Source organism: Panthera pardus, unplaced genomic scaffold (assembly GCF_024362965.1).
Source record: "Panthera pardus isolate Hobbes unplaced genomic scaffold, ASM2436296v1 HiC_scaffold_5, whole genome shotgun sequence".
Classification (NCBI taxonomy): Eukaryota; Metazoa; Chordata; class Mammalia; order Carnivora; family Felidae; genus Panthera; species Panthera pardus.
Genome location: NW_026526980.1, coordinates 3,821,666 through 3,844,907, shown reverse-complemented (window position 1 = coordinate 3,844,907; position 23,242 = coordinate 3,821,666). Strand labels below are relative to the sequence as shown.

Genomic DNA, 23,242 nt, shown 5'->3' with positions numbered 1-23,242 from the left:
TCCTGACTTTCCCTGAAGCTTTAGCCACTATCCCACCTCTGACTTCCCGTAACTCAATCGGATTTCTTTATCCATATTTTTAAACCTTACTCTATTGCATTAAGCTACCTGAATGGTTTGGGGGATCTAAGCGAGGTATTTCTACCTAGCCCATAACATTTATTAGGCGCTCACCTATGTGCTGGGGACTGCTCTGAGTGTTGTGCCTGCATTATTTAAACCTCACAGCCACCCCGAGCCAACGACTCTCATGTTTTCCCATATACAATGGAAGGAATAGGCGTAGAGAGAATAAACAGCTTGTCTGGGTCACACTTGCTCCAGAGCCCATGCTTCGAGCCATGACTTAGAATATAAATATGAACATTCCCATAACACTGTACAATTAGCCTGCTAAATTGCCCACTATTACACAAAACCCAGAACTAATTTTGTTCATACTTTAAAATGTCTTTTTTTTTTCCTTTGAAAATCTTAATGCTGCTTTAAAAAGGGGGCACTATTTCTCCTTCCATTGAGATGGGGGGAATGGACTCACAGACAAAACAACCCCCCTGCAAAGGATATATTTCTTACATTAGGATACACGTGGTTAGAAGTTCTTCCTGGAGACTGTGAAGAGGCAGGGGGTTTCTGGAAGATTCCTTCTCCTGAGGGACCGCCTCTTCTTACTGCCTGCCCAACTCACACGGAGGCTTCGACTGTGTGATCTCATTTCATTCTGTTCCAACTCTGCCAAGTAGGCCTTCTGTCCATTTTACAGAAGAGCAAGCCAAGGCTGAGGGGGAGAGGCAGCTTGTCCAGAGGTTGAGTGAGGGTCACAGCCAGCCTTCACACTCAGCCCAGCATCTCTTCCTACCCGTACGTGCTAACTCTTGGCTTGTCCCAACAGGTGGACAGTTCTGGGAGAGATGGACGCCTTTGTTATGAGGCAGGGGCGCTAGACCGGGGAGGTCAATGCTCTTGGCCAGGCGAGGGCTGGTAAGCTCCAGAGCTGGGATTCGGACTGGCTCTAGCACCTGTGCCCTTAACTGCTGTGCTGCATTGCTTCTCATTGAAACGTAAATTCTCACTGTAAAAACTCAAAACCACAGAAAAAGGAGCATCCCTTTGACCATGTCCCAGCCCCAAGCCACCACCACCGCCACCACCATCACCCCACACACACCACCAGATAGGCACCGCTGTCTGTTTGATATTCCAGACCTTTTCTCCTCGACCTTTGGTAGATTCATTTGTATGTATTTATATGTCCACACATCATTATCAGTTCATTCTGTGGGATGCTATCAAGCCATGCAGTTATATCACAGTTTGGTGTCCAACTAATAATACGTTTTGAAGAACCTCCCATATCTGTAGGTGTCTTTTGCCTTCATTCTCTTTGACTACTGGACAGAATTGGGTGGTATCCATATCACGGTCTGTTTAACCCTTTCTCTTTGTGGGCTGGCAGTCATATTGCTCCATTAAAAATCCGGATGATTTTTTGAGGAACCTCCACAGTGTTTTCCAAAGTGGCTGCACCAGTTTGCATTCCCACCAACAGTGCAAGAGGGTTCCTGTTTCTCCATATCCTCTCCAGCATCTATAGTCTCCCGATTTGTTCATTTTAGCCCCTCTGACTGGTGTGAGGTGGTATCTGAGTGTGGTTTTGACTGGTGTTTCCCTGATGAGGAGCGACATTGAGCATCTTTTCATATGTTTGTTGGCCATCTGGATGTCTTTGGAAAAGTATCTATTCATGTCTTCTGCCCATTTCTTCACTGGATTATTTGTTTTTCAGGTATTGAGTTTAGTGAGTTCTTTATAGATTTTAGATACTAACCCTTTATCTTATATGCCATTTGCAAATATTGTTATCCATTCTGTCATTTGCCTTTTAGTTTTGTTTAGATTGTATTTCCCTGATGAGGAGTGACATTGAGCATTGTTTCATGTATCTGTTGGCCATCTGGATGTCTTCTTTGGAGAAGTGTCTATTCATGTCTTCTGCCCATTTCTTTACTGGATTATTTGTTTTTCGGGTGTGGGGTTTGGTGAGTTCTTTATAAATTTTGGATACTAGCCCTTTATCCGATATGTCATTTGCAAATATCTTTTCCCATTCTGTCGGTTGCCTTTTAGTTTTATTGATTGTTTCCTTTGCAGTTCAGAAGCTTTTTATCTTGTTGAGGTCCCAATAGTTCATTTTTGCTTTTAATTCTCTTGCCTTTGGAGATGAGTCGAGTAAGAAATTGCTGCAACTGAGGTCAAAGAGGTTTCTCCTGTTTTCTCCTCTAGGGTTTTGATGGTTTCCTGTCTCACATTCAGGTCCTTCATCCATTTTGAGTTTATTTTTGTGTATGGTGTAAGAAAGTGATCTAGTTTCATTCTTCTGCATGTTGCTGTCTAGTTCTCCCAGCACCATATGTTAAAGAGACTGTCTGATGAATAGGGGCACATGTACCCCAATGTTTATAGCTCAGTTTCAACAATAGCCAAATTATGGAAAGAGCCTAAATGTCTGTCAACTGACAAATAGATAAATAAGATGTGGTTTATATATACAATGGAATACTACTTGGCAATGAGAAAGAATAAAATCTGGCCATTTGCAGCAACATGGCTGGAAATGGAGAGTATTATGCTAAGTGAAATAAGTCAGGCAGAGAAAGACAGGTCCCATATGTTTTCACTCTTATGTGGATCCTGAGAAACTTAACAGAAGACCGTAGTGGGGGGGGGGGGAGGGAAAAAAAAGTTACAGAGAGGGAAGGAGGCAAACCATAAGAGACTCTTAAATACAGAGAACAAACTGAGGGTTGATGGAGGGATGGGGGAGAGGGGAAAGTGGGTGATGGGCACTGAGGAGGGCACCTGTTGGGATGAGCACTAGGTGTTATATGGAAACCAATTTGACAATAAGTTCTATTTAATTAAAAAAAAAAAGAAAGAAAATTTTAAAATCTGAAAAAAAAATCCGGATGAGTCCTCTGTAGTTCTCTAGGGATAATCTCAAGAAGGAGAATATCTGAGTCAAAGTATATATACCTTCTTGAAAAAGCTCAGTCTTATTTGGGTGACTGATTGGCTTATTTTCTGGGTGGACTCTTGGTGCAGAATATCTGCCTGGGAGTGAGAAATGACTAGATGCATACCCTGGCTGTGATAACGACCACCTCTGTGACTTCTGGCAAATAAATAACCTCTCTGAGCTTTCCCCACATCTGTACAGTCCCATCCCCTGGAATTAAGTGAATTGACTCTAGGGAAAGTACTCGGCACTGTATCTGATGCATAACAGCATTTTATCAAATGTTGATTTTTTTTTCTATTCTTTCCTTCATTTTCATATGGCTTTCGGTCCTTGCGATTGCCCGTCTTGCAGTTTTGGTGTGACAGGCTCAGCAGTGTCACTGTCACTAGCAGCAGTATAATGTGATGCCTCCAAACTGAGTGTCCTGGATTGGAATCCCCACTCTGCCAACGTCCAGCTGTGGGGCCTGGGACAAGTCAATCAACCCCGTACACCCCAGTCTTCCTATGCATAAAATGATGCTAATTTTGGCTCCTCGGCTTAGGAAAACAGGGTAGGTAGGGTTAAATGAGATATGTAGGCAAATAACATAGTGTCTGGCACACGGCAGACATTCAAGAAAAGTCTAAGAAAAAATTTTTGAGCACTCTTTTTTTAAATGTTTACTTATTTTTGAGGGTGGGGAGAGGGGCAGAAAGAGAAGGAGACACAGAATCCAAAGCAGGCTCCAGGCTCTGAGCTGTCAGCACAGAGCCCGACGCAGGGCTCGAACTCACAAACCGTGAGATCACGACCTGAGCCGAAGTCGGGTGCTCACTCAACTGAGCCACCCAGGTGCCCCTGAGCATTCTTTATAACAGGCCATGCGCCACGGAATTAGCAGTGGAATGGTTAGCATGATCCCAACCCTTGAAGAGGGTAATCTAAGGGACTCTGTATAAAAGCTTTATATTCCAGAAGGAATCTGTATTTTTCCAATGTCGGAACGTGAATTGTGGGGTGAAGAAGCATAGCATTTGCCTAGCGCCTTAGAACTCACCAGAACATGTTTGTAGTTGTTACTTCATCCAACCAGTATACAGCCATGTGAGGGAGATTGTTTTCCTTCTGGTCAGGTGGGGAAATCAAGGCTTAGAGAAACACACAGACTCACTCTACGTGCCACGGTCTTGTTCCTCTGACCCCACATCCCATGTGAGGAAGCCCCACAGTGGTGTTCTGAAGGCACATTGCTTGGGCAAGTCATGGACTGGTCTGGAATCCTGGACTGTGGGAGGCCTTAGGCAGAGATCTTAGGGCCTCGGTTGCCTTGTTGGAAAATAGTAAAAGAAAAAGACAGTGTTACACGACCTGTCAACTCCTTGGACATGGCTAGTTGGGTCCATTGTTGAATTGAACAGAAACAAAGCAAGGATTTGCTGTATTTTTTTTCCAACTATTTCTTACTTTTGAGGTTATTCATCAGTAGGCAAAGGGTACACCCCCTCTTCTGTGTCTCTTATTCTCTCTCTCTCTCTCCCATCTCCCCGTTTCTTATTCTCTCCTTGTCTGTGACTTACTGTGTCCCCTTCACCATCTCTTTTTCTGATTCCCTCTTTCTCGTTCTCTTTCTCTTCCTGTTTTCCTTGGTGCCCGCTTCCATCCATATCTCTACCTCCTTCTCTCTCCCTCCTTCTCTGCCTTTCTCTGTCTCTGTCTCACAAAATCGCTAAGAATTTTCTCAGCTAAAAAATAAATATTAACTATCAGTCTTTTTAAAACCCAGTTCCCGGCCACTATCATCACCAGTAGACATAATCCATACAAATTAAACTGACAACAGTTAAAAGCACACAGGGTGAAATTTGTTATTGACTAAAAATCCATAGATGACTCAAACTTTCCCCAGCAAGTTTGGGTCTCTGCACAATTTTGACTCAGGAGAATTGAACTTTAGTGGAAATAATAACCATACAAGGAACTCAAAATGGCAGCAGCTATAAATTAGTCAAGTTTGTTGTGGTCCAAACACTGATCAGTGAGTCAAATCCTTATAAAATTTAAACACAAAAGAATTGATCCCAGTGAAAACAGTTTCCAGAAAAGTTGGAAACAATAACTAGGCTGTAGGAGACATCGATCTAGGAATTAGATTAGCTTAATGGAGTTTGCTCTGAAAAAAAAAAAAAAAAAAAAAAAAAAAAGCTTCCCTAGTGAAAATGCATCCGTGTCCATATAACTCTAATTTTGCAGCTTATATTCACAAACTGGGAGTCCAGATGTGATTCTAAGCCACTTTCGTAAAGCCAGTTTTAGACCATCCCGTGCCGACGGCAGGTACAGCCTGTGCGTGCTGAGGGTCTCTTCCCCAAGCAGGTAGTTCCAAGGGTTGTCATGCCTCAGTGGTACCACTTCTTGGGCCCATGAACACCCTCAACCGCCCAACAGCCTTGTGTCTGGGTGCTTGCTGAGGATCCATACCGCCTTCGCCTGTGCGCACACTGACGTCATCACGGCCACGCCAGCCCCTGAACTTGCGCCTGAATTTACAGAACATGTTCATATCTGTCTTCGTCCATCCAACAGCCACCCTGAGAAAGAGGTGTCATTTCCCCTTCTTCCACGTGGGAAAACCCAAGCTCACAGAGGTCCCGTGCGGGGGGCCTCACTGGCGGAGACTGCGGAGTCACCCGAGCCCCACTCCCAGGCGTCCCAACGCCCTGATTGGCCTGAATTTCTGGCCGCTGCATTTCCGTTCTGGCTAGGCTCGCACGTGAGCTCCAACGTACATCCAGTTATCATCCAAGAGGTGTTTAATTTTCATAACACTTTAGACTAGACTCCAAAACACACGTGCGCAGGCACAGACACACCCGTCCACACTCCAGATTCATTAATTCATCAGAACAAGTCAGTGTCTCGTTAAAGGCTTCTTGAATGTTAATGGATGAATAATTAACTCTAACGATATAATTAGCCTTTAAATGTACTGAGACCCCCAGAGAGCATCTGAAAACATGCAGAAGGAGATGATGAGCTAAAACCGGAAACTTTTGATTAGGAAATGTCAAGCTGCCTCGCCATACAAGTCCCTTTCCCCAAAGGGCCAGGCCTTGCCTCGGGGCCGTGGCCTTCCCTCGTGTTGGGGGCATCAGATTGGCCAACAGGCAGTCTTGGGGCAAGGAGTGAACTCTGAGGCCACCACGCTGGCAGAAGGGACACCGACCCCGGTGACAGCGTCAGATCGACACACTCGAGAAAGCTGTAGCAGCCTCTTCAGAGCCGTCGAAAACTCTGGCAGGAAAGTGCTCGGTTAAAGTAGCACGGGGCACGTGTGACATCCTCCTTACTTTGCATGTTGGCACATCGGCAGACGGAAGTGTTACTGCTCCCCACCCCCCATCCCGAATGGCTGCCGGTTTTAATCATTTGCTTTCCTTGAGGACTGCCAGTGACAGGAAGCGAGCAAGGGCACCCACACCGCCTCTATGATGCATGGCGGGGGGTGGGCCAGCACAGCAAACACACACACAGCACACACAGCACAGCACTGCATTCATTTGGGGCTCCAGTTCTGTTCCACACCTCAGGCTGGGGAGCCAAGGTGGCCGTTCACTTGTCACAAATGTTTGGAGAAGAGATGGCCCTTCTGTGGGGAGGACAGGCAGAGAGGTGGACCAGGTAGGGGCTTTGTCCCCATGGCTACTCTCAGATCCCCTCCTTTAGGCCTCCGCTGGCCCGTGGGAGAAGCTTCCAGCCTGTGACAGCCATGGGACATGGGCAGGAGCTGGGAAGGCGGGACGAAGACGGTTTCCTCTTGAAAAGCAGGAGCGGGAAACACGGAGCAGAGAAGCATGACTGGCTTCCTTACCTGTGAGCCCCCCAGTGTCCCGGGGACTCCTGTGAGCTCTGGGGCCTCTTTCCTGCCGGGCCGGCTTTACTTCCTGCTGCTTCACACCCAGGGGCTGTCAGCTACCACGCTGCGTCCTGATAGCTGGCTGTCTCCCGAAATCTCAGCTCCGGGCCCCCAGATGCTTCCGTTTCAGGGGGCTTTTCTCTTCCGGACCCTGCACCAACGGGAGCTGTGGCGTCTATGCCTACACGTGTCCTGAAGGCAGGGGTGGGGTGTGCTGGGGGTGAGAGAAGGTTTCTGCGGGGGAGACTCTGGACTCTCCGTGGCTGTGCATCTGTTGGGAAAGAGACACATGAAGTTGACCCATCGAGGCTGTTGCAGCCAGGCTCTGATCCCGGCTTCTTCTCTCGTAGCGCCGGGCTTGACTCACAGCTGTGCCCGCCGGTCTGAATTTCATGAGCAAAATACAGACTTGCCTTGGTCTACCCTGCAAGTGTCACAGAACCTCGTGGCCACAGTGGTTGTGTCTGTGGCCTCTGGCATCAGACTGTGTGGAAGGCCAGACACTGTGGTGACACCAGACGGTGTGAGTCACGTGGCCCTCCACTGCCTCCGTTTCCTCACCTGGCGATGGGGATGGCAGCCACACATCCACCCGTGCCCTGATAGCAGGACTCAGTGGGATGAGACAATGCGTGTCAAGTACCCGGGACTGGATTGGTCACAGGCAGTGCACAGAACGTCGTGGAAAAGGCCATAAAATCTGAATTCGATTGAACGCATCGGTGTGTTTCAAGCATTTGTTTTGTGCCAGACACGGTGCACACATTTTACTCACGTAACCTCACCTTGTTCCCAAAGCCCCCCAAGGGCAGAGATTGTCCATCCCACTTTGCAGAGAGAAGACTGGGGCTCGGAAACACAGGCCCCTGGCTCCGAGTCTTTGACCACAGAGCCCACTCTTGAGGATGTCAGCACGTCTCAATTTCTTCTTTTAAAAAATAGGAACATTTTTCTCTCAATTGAAAAGAGAGCAGGTGTACCTCTTTGGGTCAGAGCAAGGAGGGAACCTGCTCCCCACAGCCTTCCCCTGCCCACCTGGAGCTATGCCGTCCACTTAAGGAGCAACCAGCCGTGAGTGACCACTTAACGACAGAATCTAAATTAATGTGAGGAAATAAAAATAAAAACTCAGCTCCCCACTTGCACGAACCGCACTTCAAATGCGTGATAGCCACATCAGACAGAGTAGACGTGCAGCGTTGGTTTCAGAAGCTCTACTGGGCAGCACTGTCACAGAGACAGTGATATAGACGGGCTTCCGTTTGCCTTAGCCCCATGGGACCCGCTCTGCTCATAGACCACATAGGAAAAGAACAATACCAATTGTATATCTCCCTCCTCTTTTGCAAAGCGCTGTGAGGACCAGCTATCTACGGGGGGTGGGGGGGGGGGGATTGCTGTGCAAGCCCCAGGATGTTTGTAAACACGCAGGTGTCTGTGACCATTGCATTTAGACCTCAGCTCTCTAGAATCACTGATGAGGGAGAGAAAACCAACATCACAGGGCCCTGCAGTTTCCTTCCTGCACTGTCCTCCTTTTGGTTCTGATGCGGGCCTGAGACCCGCGCCAGGCCTCTCTGTGGCCCTTCCTGGCCACCAGCCCACACCATACACACCAGTGTGTGGAACTGCTTCATTCACTCGGGTCTTTTGCGATTGTCCTCCCTCTGCCTTAACAGCATCTTACTTTTGCAAACTTTGTTTCCTGAGAAAACTTCCTTTTTTCTTTCTGCTCATCTGGTCGTTTTGTGCTCAGCTGAAGAATATTTTATCATGAGATAATGGTAATGATTTGCAAAAATCTGTGCCTGTCCATAAAATGGTGATTTAAGCTGCTGTTGGATAGCTCTTGATGGTTGCCAGGTGCAGTTAAAACCACACTGGGATTTCCAGTAAAAACCGGTTAAAACCGCACTGGGATTTCTATCCCAGAAACGCTTCAATGTGTGGTGGCTTACCAGGATAGGGAGAGATTTCACCTCACACATACAGATGGTCTTAACATTTGAATGCCCCTGTATGCATGTATGTGTGTATTTTTGTTTTTTGTTTTATGTCTTTTTGAGAATTGAGTGGGATGAGGCTTAGGAAGTCTCAGCAAAACCCACGTTCCCAGCATCTCCATGGCAACCTTAATATGTTAAGGTATTGACGTTGCAAGCACGTAAGTTTCATGAAGAAGACAGATGCCATCCATGGCCCCAAGTCCTCAGGATACACATGTCATCAAGAGCCTCAGTTTCCCTACTGATAGTCACAGAAGATGACTCTTGGCTTGTGGAATCAGAATGCCACAGCTAGAGGAGTATCTCAGCAGCACCCCAGTGACCACCTCACAGATGAGGAACTGGCAATCCAAAAGAAGGAAGTGAGTTTCCCGAGGTCCCACCGTCTCCGAGTCTACTAGAGAATCCCAAGCCCCTCTACCTGCCCATCCACTGCTCCTGTCACACGCTCCCCCACCTTCATGTACAAATTGTTTTTGACTCTCCATCTCATATTTCCACAGCTCTCTGCATTGCTGGCTGTCCAGAAGGCTGTTTCCTCTTGGTTCATCAGCTCTGGTTTACCATCACCATTAACAATGCTTAGTTTCCTTCCCCTTCCACTTGGATGATCTCATCCCCTTTTAATACTCTCTGACTATAATCCCAAACCCTCAGTTCTGCAGCCTTGGGAGAAAGACTTTAGAGTCTTTGTGTTGGTGAGATGAGCCTTGCAGTCTTGCCCCACCTCTAACCATTACAGAAACAAAAAATTAAAATGAAGCATGCCGCTGTAAACCTTCCAAATAGTTTTATTCCCATCGGGAGGCCTTCAGCAGCTGTCTCTGAAAGAATGCAACATTTTACCTCCTTTCCCTGCCACTTTTATTTTTCTTTGCTTCACTGTTTTATGTGTTCTTGTTAAATAAAGAAAGGCAGTAAAGTTAAGAAAGTACCAGGACGTTGAGTAATCTCCGATTTAGCTTTTCTATCTACTTGAGGACATCCCATCCCATCCCTACCTAGTTTTGAGCCATCCATCCCCATGTACAAGGGCGACCACTTCAGCCTTGTTAAATACTTTTAAAAATTGCGAACAGTACTCATACCCACTGACAGTGACCTGGGTAATGAAAGAGGTACAGCCACGGTATCGAGGGACAATTTAATGCTTGCCTTTTGGGGGTGTGGGCTGGGAAGGGTCATGCAGGACTTCTGAGATGATAACGTTTGATGCCTTAATCTGTGTGGTGATTTCCAGGATGTAGAATGGGTACAAATTTATGTGGCACTTTATTCGATCTTAATAAAAATAAATACATCCACAAAGGGAAAAAAATGTGCTATGTTATTGACATGGCAACAAGCAAAGAAGGCAACTTGGGAAGTAGTTTGTATGGAATAATGATAATTTGCAGGTTGAAACAAGGACATACCATGGCCCACGGGCCAATCTGTGTTTATAAATAACCTTTTATTGGAACAGAGCTGAGTTCATTCACTTCTGCATTATTTAGGGCCGCTTTTGTGTTGTGTACTCACTTCCTAGGTCTGCAAGAACAAAGTACTAGAAACTGAGAGGCTTACACAATAGGAATTTTTCGGTCTCACTGTTGTGGGGCTGGAATCTGATACCAAGGGGTCCGCAGGGCTGTGCTGGCTCTGAGGGCACGAGGGTAGTATCTGTTCCGGGGCCTCTCTCTCAGCGTCTGGTAGCTTCTTGGCTTGTGACAGTGTGAACTCCAGCCTCCCCATGGTGGTGGTCTCCTTGCCTGTGTGTCTGTGGTCAAATTTCCCCCTTTTTTATAGTGGTTTGGGGGCCCACACGTCCCCCATGTGACCTTAGGCTAACGAATCACATCTGCAATGACCTTATGTCCAAACGAGGTCAGATTCTGACATGCCGGGGGTTAGGGCTTCAACATAGGAATTTGTTGGGGTTGGGGGGGGGGGGGACCAGCCCAAAACATGCTACAGCAACAGAGTTGAGAGGTTGTGATAGAGATTGTGTGGCCCACAAAGCTTAACTGATTATCTTGTCTTTACAGAAGACGTTTGCCAACCCCTGTTTTAAAACACGTGGGTATGGGGGCGCCTCTGACTTTGTTCGTTAAGTTCATTAAGCCTCTGACTTTGTTCATTAAGCCTCTGACTTTGGCTCAGGTCATGATCTCGCGGTTCGTGAGTTCAGGCACCGTGTCAGGCCCTGGTGCTGACAGCTCAGAGCCTGGAGCCTGTTTAGGAATCTGTGTCTCCCTCTCTCTCTGCCCCTCCCCGACTCACGCTTGCTCTCTCTCTCTCTCTCTCTCTCTCTCTCTCAAGAGTAAATAATAAAACATTTTAAAAAATTAAAAAGAATTTTTTTAAAGGTGTGGGTGTGTGTGCAAGCATACATGTGTACAACTGCCTGAGAAATTTGGAAGGCTGTTCACCAGTGTGTTACCCTCTGCTTCTGAATTACGGAATTATGGGCAATTTAAATTTTAATTGTATTTTTGATACTTTCTATATTATTGAGGTTTCTAAAACTTATCATGTAATAATTTCTGTAATATACATAGACAGTAAACATGTTTCCTCTGGGAGGAAAAGACATCATTCCTATGTACTCGCTCTCCCTTCCTGCAGCCTCCACCAAATTCTCCTGTACCTTAATGGTTTATTTTGGTCTGATGCAAACCTTTCTAAATAGGCCGCTGTTCTCCACTGTTGGGAGTGCTAAGTGCTTAACAAACCAGCAAACTCAACTGTTTACTCACTTGGGCATAAGGATTCTTTATGTCTTTATTTGGCTGACTCCTGTAACTTGGAGAGAAAAGCTTCTGGCTTTTATCTCCTCATTAAAAATAGATCCTTTTATGACGAGGGGACGAAGTGGCCATGAGTCACCCCGTGTGGTGTGAAAGACAGTGTGAGGTGCTGCCTCGGGCCCCAGGAGCTGGGCCCCGAAATGGTACCCCGCCATCCCCATGACCCCCTGGTTTTTTATCATTGCAGGAAACTGGATGCTTTCATCTACGATGCTGCGGTCTTGAATTACAAGGCTGGGAGGGATGAAGGCTGCAAGCTGGTGACCATCGGGAGCGGGTACATCTTCGCCACCACTGGCTACGGAATTGCTCTCCAGAAGGGCTCCCCTTGGAAGAGGCAGATTGACCTGGCCCTGCTCCAGTTTGTGGGTGATGGTAAGACCTTGGGTGACCCCCTAACTTTCGGGGGACATGACACCCTTGCGCTCTGTTTTCTGATTGGCTTTCCAGTAGACCTTGGTAGGGTGAGCTCGCTCACTCTTGGTCAGGGGCCTCTCACACGACACCACGTTTTTTAGGTTGCTTGTAACAGAAACCAGTTTTAGACAATGAAACTGTCAAAGGGGATTTATTTTAAGGATGCAGAAGTGTCTATCTCAGTGAATTGAGGGAAGGGTTGAGCAAATAGGCTTAGAGAAAAGAAAACAGGAACCAGAGCGATCCTGGAGTCTTAATAGCAGGAATTCGTAGATCTGTCCTAGAGCACCAGGTCTCACTGGGGACAGTTTGGGCTCCCAGTGGGTATTGGGCTATGTCTGGAGACATCTTTGTCATGATTGGGAGGCTGTTTGCTCCTGGATTCTAGTGGGTAGAGGCCAGGGTACTGGCATACATCTTACGGCATCCAGGACAGCCCTCCACATCTCAAAACACAGAATCACCTGACCCCAAATGTTAGTAGTGCTGGGCCAGAGAAACCATGACTCTGCATGAACTCGGCTCCAGTCCTAAGCTCTGTTCTCTAAATTCTAAATTTCACATTGCAGAGGAAGGATTCCTGATGCATTTTGAATCAACCTCTTTTTCCTGGGCCCATCAGGAGTGCCTGAGGGGTGGGGTTATGTTGTTCTAACACAAACAGCTCCTGTTATTATCCCGTGGAGGGGTGAAGGAGAAGCAGTCTGTAGAAAGGAATAAAGTCTGCCTCTTGCTCAACAGACCAAAAGATAGATCCCACCCCCGTGGGTCTCACAGTCTAATGGGACTTTGGCATGTACGGATCGGTGTAGGTAATTGGGCCGACTGTGTCTCCAGCCAACATTTCCTTCAGTCTGGCCTTCCGTACTCCCTGGTCGGTGACCTCAGCACACGAGAGTTCCACGCCACGGGTTTTAGGATCCCATCCTGGCTCCAATGGCATGTGGGTGTCCCTTTGAATTGCCAACACTGAGAAGGGAAAAGCAAAGTGAGCCTCATGGCCAGTGACGCCTGAAGACTTGAGTGGGTGTGAGCGGGGTACAGAAGTTCGGGCCCCGGTCAGAAGCTGTACTCAAGGACGGCTGGAGGCCCTATTCAGAGATGGTTACACAGGACGCTGTGCCTCTGCAGCTGGGAGAGGCAGATCCGTCAACACTGCAGTCAGATAGAATATTGAAATGGGCAGAGGTTAGTACACAGCGTGGTGTGGATCTGAACAAGGTGCATCATTCAATGCACCCTCTTCTCTGCTCCCGGAATTAAGCCCTTGACTCTCAAAGTACCATCAAACATCTAAATGTGTTTTATATTTAACTCCCAAATAAGAACGTCTGATCCTGTGAATTCCCTGTGGGGCATTTGCACCTTCTTCTGATCACGATGTGTGTTCTCTGTTGTGTAATCGTGATTTGTGGCTGTGTCGGTCAGCTCTGGCTGTGAAATCTTAGAGGCATATTCCGGTAAGCATTTGTTTTGCCTGTGGGAGTACAGGTTCAGTGGAGGGGCTCTGTGTCAGGCTGTGGTGGCCTTGGTGGCTCTGGCCCCCGCTGTGCATCCGTGGACCAAATGTGTGGTCTCTGCTCTGCGTGTGTTTATTCTGGGTCTCAGGCCAAAAGGGCAGCAGGCTGCCTGGCAGAAGCTCTTTTCTCGGCTATGTCACAGGCACAGAGAAGGACATCTAACTGGACACGTGCTGTTCAAGTCTCTGGTTGGCCGTGTTCACATCTGCTAACACCCTTCTGTCTAAAGCAAGTCAGATTGCCAAGTCCAAAGTAAAGGGACCAGAGGTACACTCTGCCTTTTATGGGAGGAGTTTGGAGTTATATGACCAGGGGTGTGGACACAGAGAGGGGTGGAGAGTTGGGAGCCAGCTGCCAGACTGCATACGTTACCTGTGTTCTTTAATATCCATGATAACTTTATGACGTTCAGTGTTGCTTATGCCCATTTCACAGAGGGGGAAATGGAAAGTGGTAGAGCGTCTACGTCAGGGGCCTTAATCTGGAAGGGGATCAATGATGTCACACTCCTGTTTCATTTAATTCCCAACGATGTCTATCAAAGTTGGATAATTGTATCCATGAGATTTATAGACCCTTCAGGAAGAAGTAATCTAGTATACCTCTGAACTGAAATCTTTTGCCCCACTGACAAATACTTCTATGAAGGGGGTGATCTTCCTTAGCCTCAGTTTACTCATCTGTGAATGAACGCTTGCAGAAATATTTCCTTGATAAGGCTGGCATGTGGATGAAATGAAAGGATACCTGTAAAGAGCTTAGCTAGGCCCAGCACCTGGAAATAGAAGTGGTTCAATAAATGCAAGCTATTACCATCATCATCTCCATCATCATTATCAGGACCATCGCCATTATCGTCATCACCATCATTATCATTATATCATCATCACCAACACCATCATCACTGTCCTAATCACCACCATCCCCATCCCCATCATCACTGTCCTTATCACCACCATCCCCATCCCCATCATCACTGTCCTTATCACCACCATCCCCATCACCATCATCACCACCATCCCCATCACCATCATCACTGTCCTTATCACCATCACCATCATCACCACCATCACCATCATGACCATCCCCATCACCATCATCACTGTCCTTATCACCATCACCACCATCATCATCATCATCACCATCACCACCATCACCATTTTATCACCAGCATGATCATCGTCACCACCATCCTCATCATTACCAGTCTCCACCTCCTCCTCATTGTTGTCCATCCACAACTCCAATATTCAGTGTAGCCTATTTAGTATCGTATTGGTGGTTAATAGTATCATGGAAACAACCTTTATGGTGCCGAACATAAAATGCGCTCTTTGTGGCAAATAAAAAATACAAAATACAGGCATCCAGATAGGTCAAAAGTGTGTTCCTGGTAGTAGCAGAGCATCTAGATTCTTACACATATTTTCTGTCCTCAATCATTGCTTTCCCGGTCAGACTGTCAGGATTGGGACACGTGTCTTCTCGGCTTCATCTCTAGAGGCCATCTGGAAGCAAAGACATTAGAGAGAAAATGACGTTGCTCCAGGGGGTGTCTTAAGATAATCTTCTCGCAAAGGCACGTCCAATTCTGAATGTCTCTCTAGGAGTAAATACATGAATTAACACAACTGCATAAATATTTCACTTATCTTATGCAGCTTCAGCAGGATTAATTATGCTCTAAAATTAGACCTGTAAAGAGCACAGTGCTAAGCAGTACCTAATTATTATTCATCCTCTAGAATGGAGTGTTTATCTCTTGTTATAGAGTAGCTTTGGTGGACGATTACGAGTCTAATGTGCGTTAAAAGTATAAAAAATTCTCCTAATGAGCTGTGTAAATACAACCTTTGAGTGGAGCATTTAGTTATTGGGGGAGCCTCTTACGTGAAGCCTGCCAGGCATTTCCCTAGGAGATGGACTGCTGATTTCCCTTAAGAGGTACGCAGAATCCCAATAAGAGCTCGCCTTCCTTTTCCTGTCTGATTGCTGTATCCTTTCTGAAATAGTGGAGTGCCCCACGGGGATCTTTGCTTCTCAGTACTTTAGTAACAACACTCATGAGTACTTTTCAGCATTGATCATCAGTATCCAACATTTACTGGGAAACACACTTTCCTAGAGGGGAATGTCATGGTCTTTTTCTTCTCTCCTTCAGGGAACTTACAGTCCAGTTGGTTGGCAATGTACAAACTTAAAATATCTAATGTCAAGATGCAAGCTTATTATAATAATTCATAAATATGAAGTAACATATACATATATGTGGCTATATATTCTTAGGTATCTTGGATAGGTGAGAGAGGAGTCCAGAGGAAATATGGGATACACTTGAGTTTTTTAATGGAAGAATGAAAAGGCAGAGTAAGTCATAAAGAATAGGTATAGTAAGATTTAGACAAAAAATAGAACGGCCTGAGTTCATAGAGCCTCATTCATTAATTCATCCAGCAAGTGGCAAATATCTGTTGAGTATCTGGTATCTCCCTGGCACCTAAAAGGTGACACTTGAGTGAGAAATAAAGAGTAAGTAAGTCTGGGACCTAAAAAACGGCATTTCTGGCTTCACAGGAGAGGTTGAATGAGAGATGTTAGGTCCCATCAATCTTACGGATTTTGTACTTTTTAAAAATGTGATCCTGGGATTTGAAGAGATGGATGGAAGATCATAGAGGTTAAGGCCCTGTGGGTGTATAGAGGCCAGCAAGTAGATATTGAGGAGAACAAGACTGTATGATAATACTGTTCAGCAGCCAGTGATGTTGGGAAAAGGAAGGAAAACAGTTGTTGGAGCCTGTTGTCAGTGGCCCAGCACAGGGCCAAGTACCTCACAAATATTCTTAGCAGCCCTTCACACATTACTCTGGGGCAGATCTTATCCCCATTTTGCAGAGCAGGAAAATGAGGCTCTGTTGGGTTAAGAGAGCCAAGGCAGAGCTTTCAGACTTTGACGTAAACAGGAATCACCTGGGGATCTTGTTAAAGTGCAGATTCTGGTTCGGTGGGTCAGTCGGGGGATGGGGGAAGCAAGCGCAGGGGTCAGATTCTGCATTTCTAACAAGCTGCTCCTGGTCTATGGACAACACCCTGTATGGATTTTTTTATGGTTCGTGTAACTCCGGTTCTGATCGTCTTGCTCAGGGGCCATGCTCCAGGGGCAAATCCTCGGTTGCTAGTGGCCAGATCACCTTAGCTATAAATAATATGCTCTAGCACAGAGACACATTTAATCTTCCTCTTTGTACTTGGCTCAGTTTTCATGGCTGTTGGTTTATTTTTAAACCCAGAAATACATTACTTGTCCCTGGTATCTCGTCCGAGTTCACCGAACAAATAAAACCAAATATATGTATGTATATCGTACATCTTTATAAGCTATATGCTGTATTTCACTGCACTTATATCTACATCTATATGATAGATATCATGTCAAATATTTGAGAGGTATGACACATACAGCCCCTGTGTTAATATTGCATTAATAGGGTGATTAACTCAACCCATTTTGTTGGGACTCTCCCAGTTTAAAACTAGTGACCCCAGTTATATCCTATCTGAGCACGTATGACAGATATCATATGTGACATATTTGAAAGATACCATATATATCGTTTCACTTGGACAGGTACGTTGGGGGCCCTTTGCCCCTTTGTAACTGCAACTTTGCAAGCAGTCGTTTTAAATTGTTTTTTAATGTTTATTTATCTTTGAGAGAGAGAGAGGGAGACCAAGCATGAGTGAGGAGGGGCAGAGAGAGAGGGAGACAGAATCTGAAGGAGGCTCCAGGCTCTGGGCTGTCAGCACAGAGCCCAATGCAGGGCTCTAACTCACGAACCGTGAGATCATGACCTGAGCTGAAGTCGGACCCTTCGCCGACTGAGCCACTCAGGTGCCCCCACCAGCAATCGTTTTAAAGACTCATCCAGATTGATGTGAGATTAGAAGGGTCCGCACACTCTGCTCTTGTGTCAGTCAGACGTCTTGCTACAATAGACTCTCTAAAGCTTTGGAAAGCACCACTCCAGGAGAACAGTGCTCACAGACCTTGGACTGGGGAGTGCTGGAGGGAGTTGGTGGGGAAGCCCACTCCCTACTTCTGAGTGGGTCTGTCAGTGCTCCCAATTCTTTTATCTGTTGGCCTCTCTTTCAGTGAAGCAGGCAGGGTGGGTTTGGGTGGGAAGGGACCCCATGCTGCCAGCCAGAGTAGAGAGTGGTTTTGTGATTGCAGAAGCTCTTTGTGTATCTAATTAGGATTCTCATAAATTGCTCTGAGCCACTGGATGGGTCGTTAATATCCTCCTCCCCGCCCTAGTCCAACTTCCCAGCTTAATATCTTTGCGCTCACGTCCGAGTCTTGGGGAGAGCTGGACACCCCCACAGCTTGGGTGGCCTGGCCTGTCTTCTTAGGCTGACTTAGGAATGCGTGGGCAGCGCTGGTTGAGGAGATCAGTGAGGGACCCCTAAACATTTTCCTCATTCAACTTTCTGCAGTGTCTCAAATTCTACCGAAGTTTTTTCAGATAAGCACGGACTCTTGCATGAAACCCCCTTTAAAAATGGAGTTCCTTCTTCCAATCTGCTCCTGAACCCGTTTGATGATTGGGTGTCTGACCTACCCTTCAGCCCACGTGTCCCCCTTTAAGGTCTCCTTAAAGACCACAGCTCTCCACTAGATAGCGTTCATAAACCGTGACCCCCTTTAGCGCCGCGCTCACGGCGTTCTGGTGGCCTTCGGCAGAGCATCACGCGTGAAGGGGAAAGGTGGAAGGTTCCCCAGCTCCCTCGCTGTGTGATCTTGGGCAAATTACCTTCTCGGCGTTCCAGTTTCCTTACCTCTCTATTGGAGCTGTTTGGGGCTTATGTGAAAGCAAACACAAACTAATCTAGTGCTTGGCACGTATTACATGCCTGCTCACTGCGGACCTCCCCACTTCCTTGTGCCACTAAGGGGCACTGCGTTCTCAGTCCCTGGAGGGCAGACGCTATCGTGTCCGTTCTTGCTGCCCCTTTGTCTCCCTTAGGACCCACGACTGAGCTTGGTGCTGACACAGAACTCACTGGTGCGTGCCAGCGCTACAGGCGGGGGCACCTGGGTGGTTCAGTCTGTTAACTGTCCGAGCCTTGGTTTCGGCTCAGGTCACGATCTCACAGTTTGTGAGATCAAGCCCCGTGTTGGGCTCTGCGCTGACAATGCAGAGCCTGCTTAGGATTGTCTCTCCCTCTCTCTCTGTGTCCCTCCCCCACTCACACTCTCTCAAAATAAACAAACATTGTTTTAAAGAAAACACTACAGGCACACTTTTACAGGGCTGACTTCATCAAATATCTCTTCTGATGAAGGGGATGCCATTTTCTTTAGGAAGGACATTAGGTGCCTCTCTAGGGAGGGAGTCGCAAAAAGTAATCACTCAATCACTGTGCAGTATGAAAATCTCCCCAAGCCTCTGACCCCCTCATTCACTATAAGATGGAGGCAAATTCTTGCCTTGTTGAATCTGCGTGCTCTTCTAGTCAGATATCTGTCTTGCACTCGTCTTTTTAACTCGAATTTCTGGGATGGACATAACTGGCAAAATTATATATTTCCTAGCTTTTAGCACCTAAATGGATCATCGGTTGTTAACGAGTTTGTGGTCTCTGCATCAAGGAAGTAAACAGGAGAAATAGTATCTTCCCCCGGGTTTGGCCAACTATGGCCATGGCGTGTAATCCAGCCGCTGCCTGTTTTTGAAAATAAAGTTTTATTGGAACACAGCCATCTCCATTCACTCAGATACTGCCCGTGGCTGCTTTCACCCTGCAGCGGCAGAGTCGAGATGCCACGAGAGCAGCCGCACAGACTGCCAAGCTCCAAATATTTACTGTCTGGCCCTTCATAGAAAAAGTGTGATGGCTCCTGGTCTTAGGCTGTCTGGAGAAAGACGAGAGGGCAGAGAAGACTTAAAACTGGAGGTTTTCCAGTTCTCCTAAGGGAAGGGGGAGGTGAGGGTGGGAAAAGAGGAAGGAAGGGAAGCCAGAAATCAGAGCAGGGAGGAATGATAAAGAAAAGAGTCAAACAGGAAGGAGACAGGAAGGAAGGGGAGGGAGGAGGAGACAGAGGAGCCACGGAGAGCAGGCCAGAGGGAGGCAGGACTCAGCTCGGGCATCTACGGAGGGAGCTGCATTTGTTCCGCTGAGCAATTAGCCTCGGTGCGGTGGAAACTGGAAAAGGCTGAGAGCCCACGGCCGCCCCGTCTCGACCGGCTCCACTCAGAAGCGAGGCGCGGACCACGGGCTGACTCACTCCTGCCTCGGAGGCCTCTAATCTGTCTCCCGCTGGCCTCCCTGCCCGCAGTTCTTCGTGACATAGGTCCCCGTGTCCTCAGATGACTCAGCAACACCCTAGTGCAACCAGCAGCTTCAACCGGTTTAAAGAGATAAATGCCAGAATAAGGCTGGGGTGGGTGAGCAGGGAGGAGTTGGAGGAGAGGAGATGCCGAGGATCCGAGAGCCCCGTTTCAGGGGAAGAGACAGTTTCCACTTCTCTAAATGCTTCCGTGGGTCAACAGCCACCATGATCACTGGTGTTATAGATGTTTATAGTAAGAGATGACACTTAGGGAGGGAGACCTATGGGTCACAGAACAATCTCAGTCTGTCTAGGTATTAATTTTACCCAGTCCTCACAATGGCTAAATGGCATGAGTTATGATCATTAACGCCTGTTTGCAGATGAGGAAACTGAGTCACAGGCAGGTCAAGGAATATGTACAAGCTCCTAAGTGGCAGATCTGGGATCGGAATGTAGGCAAACGGGCCACAGGGCCTTGGCTTTAACCATGTTGTAGTACTGCTTCTCCTTTTGTCTACTCCCAACCCTCGTCGACATCTCTACCGCAGGCTTCCCATCTGGAAAGGGTCACAGCTGTGATTTAAATGCAGATTGGCCAGAATCCATATTCAGCGTTCATTCCTCTTGCACTGAAGGCACAGCATCGGTTCCCTGCAGATGACACTGGGCAGAATAACTTGGCAACAGAGGTTGAGGGTGGGCGAGCAAGCGACCTATGCTTTTTTTTCCCCATTTTTCCACGGAGAAGGAGACTTGTCCATGCCCCAGGCCCCGGCACCATGGGGACAGGCTTAGCCTAATTTTTGAGATCATTCAACCCTGGCAGTTTGGGGAAAACTCAGGACCCAGAAGCCAGAGACGAGAAGGAATGGAGCAAGGACAGAGTGTAATTAAGAGGAGTCAGATGTTTGGCCCCGATACAGGCTTGCAGAGAGGCCTCTCCAGGTTCACAAAGACCCGTCCTGGTTGCCGGAATTGCTTGTTCCCCACAGAGCTCCTCGGAGCTGCATAATCCCCGGCATTTCAGAAGGTTATTGTTCCTTGCTAAACGTGTTTTAATCAAATTGAGACTTCAAAGGCAGAAATCACAGTTTGGGCTGAGCTAGGCTACTCTATAAATCATGAACTTTATAATCAAGTTAGCAAGACCGGGTGCCATTGACAAAGCCCCCTGATTTATTAACCCAGTTGTTCATTCATTCATTCAGTCTGCCTCTAGACACTCATTCACAAACAATAACTGAGCAGCTTCTGAGCTCCAGGTGGTGGAATATAAAAATGATTAGAGGTTCCTGCTCTATTGCTCTTAATAGTTACTTTCCTTACAAAGTGCTTTCGTGGCACACTGTGTCCGTCAGACTCTCTTGGAGAACGTGTGGAAAATATAGATACCTGATTCTTACCCCATGGGGCATTTTTTCACATCCTCTCTGGGATATCTAAAACGCAGTAAGATTTAAGAACCACTCCTTAGAATAACAGTATTTAGCCCTTAGTAGCATGCATCTCTGATTGGTCAGTACTGGATACAGAGGCCAGGGGCCAACAGATCACTCGTGTGGGGTCCATGAAATTGGGTCTTCACCGTGAGTTCTCTCCAGCCTCGTCTCTCTAGGCTCTTAGCTGGGTTTCCATATCCAGAGACCTTGGAGATGGTGAAAACGCAAGAAGTAAGTGCTGTAGAACGTGTAAGCGTCAGCCCGCACAGCGACCACAGTATGGAACACAGGGACATCCTGTGCGTGGATGACTGTGACAGGCACACAGACGTCACTCATACACAGAATGGCAGCTTTGATGCCATCCACCCATAGGGCGTGGTGATCGATGGCCATTTGGACGCCCCAGCAACCAAGTCACTTTGACCCTCCTAGGATGTAAAATGTAACCGCACGGCAAACCATGCATTCAGAAATGAAATGTTCTGAAAGGAAGAAATGTGTCAGTCCTAAGCCTACATTAGCCATAAAGGGTTTAAGTGGTTCTTCATTGGCCTGTGACCAGATGGTACCATAAAAATTAGACTTGTTTATCTCCCTCCTAATTTTAACTAGAGACATATTTGGAATAATAATGGAGCAGCACTTACTTAAGAAACAGATAAAATCCATAAATATCCTGGAGGGCCATTGACTTTCCCTATGTGCTGGAGGGGTTTCATATGCCTAAGTTAGCAGTGAATTTCCCAATAGGTCCCTTGAGATTCAGAGCTGCAGTGTTTATTATCAATCTGATGCCAGGATTAGAACAAGGTCAGCAGTGCCAAATTCGTGCCTGACAAGCAGTGAATCGCTCAAACCAGGGAAAGTCAAATGTCAAGAGAACCGTCAGAGTTGAAATAAGACATAATGAATAGCTTGCTGGTAAGTCAAACCCTGATGTCACAGAACCCAATGTGGGAATTACAGGATGCATAAACAGTGGCCCCGAATCCCTTTCCGTCTACGTTTTGTAAAACCCGTATTTGGAAAGGCAATCTAATGTCCATACAAAATGTCCCAGCCTACTACCTCAACAGAATTATTTTCACTTTAGCTATACCTCCTGGTCCTTTTTCATGCAGAAACACTGCTGTAAATATATAAGCATTGGTTATATACGCTTTTATATTCCACTGTGTTCATTTACATTGTATTTTAAACTTTTTTTTTCAGGTCATTACATCGTCTAGTCCTCACGGTTCTTTCCAATTGTGTATAAAATGTTATAACCATTATGAAACCATAATTCATTACATTATTTTCCCTTTTTAAAAAATATTTATTTTGAGAGACAGAGAGAGCACACGTGTGAGCAGGGGAAGGGCAGAGAGAATCCCAAGCAGGCTTTTCACTGTCAGCACAGAGCCCAACACAGGGCTCAAACTCACAAACCAGGAGATCAGGACCTGAGCCAAAACCAAAAGTTGAATGCTTAATTGACCGAGTCACCCAGGGGCCCCCATGCCTATTTTTCTTTTAATTGTCTATTTGTAACAGACCCTTGGAGGTAGAATTCAAAGGGTTAATGGCTATAACCATGTCTAGGAGTCTTGATCTGTAGTATCCTATTAATACCCCAAAAGTTTGTTTCCATCTAAAAGTACTATTAATAACGCACCAATGTACCAGTTTTAAAACAGTCAAGCAGCTTCGAGCATTATGGCTCTTTTTGCTGTTTTAGAAGGAGCATGTGCTATCTTAGAGTTGCCTTAATTTGAGTTCCTTTGAATAGCAGTGAAAATGGGAAAAAAAAAGTGAGTTGTCTTTTCCTCTTTTTGGAA

General features: G+C 46.6%; 1 protein-coding gene across 1 annotated transcript in view; it reads left to right on the top strand.

Moving 5' to 3' along the window:
• GRIN2A (glutamate ionotropic receptor NMDA type subunit 2A) overlaps nt 1-23,242 on the top strand; it is a 369,843-nt gene that overhangs the window by 325,188 nt on the left and 21,413 nt on the right. The window contains 1 exon segment of the mRNA XM_019468560.2: nt 11,897-12,084. Within this exon segment, the coding sequence (XP_019324105.2) occupies nt 11,897-12,084 (188 nt within the window).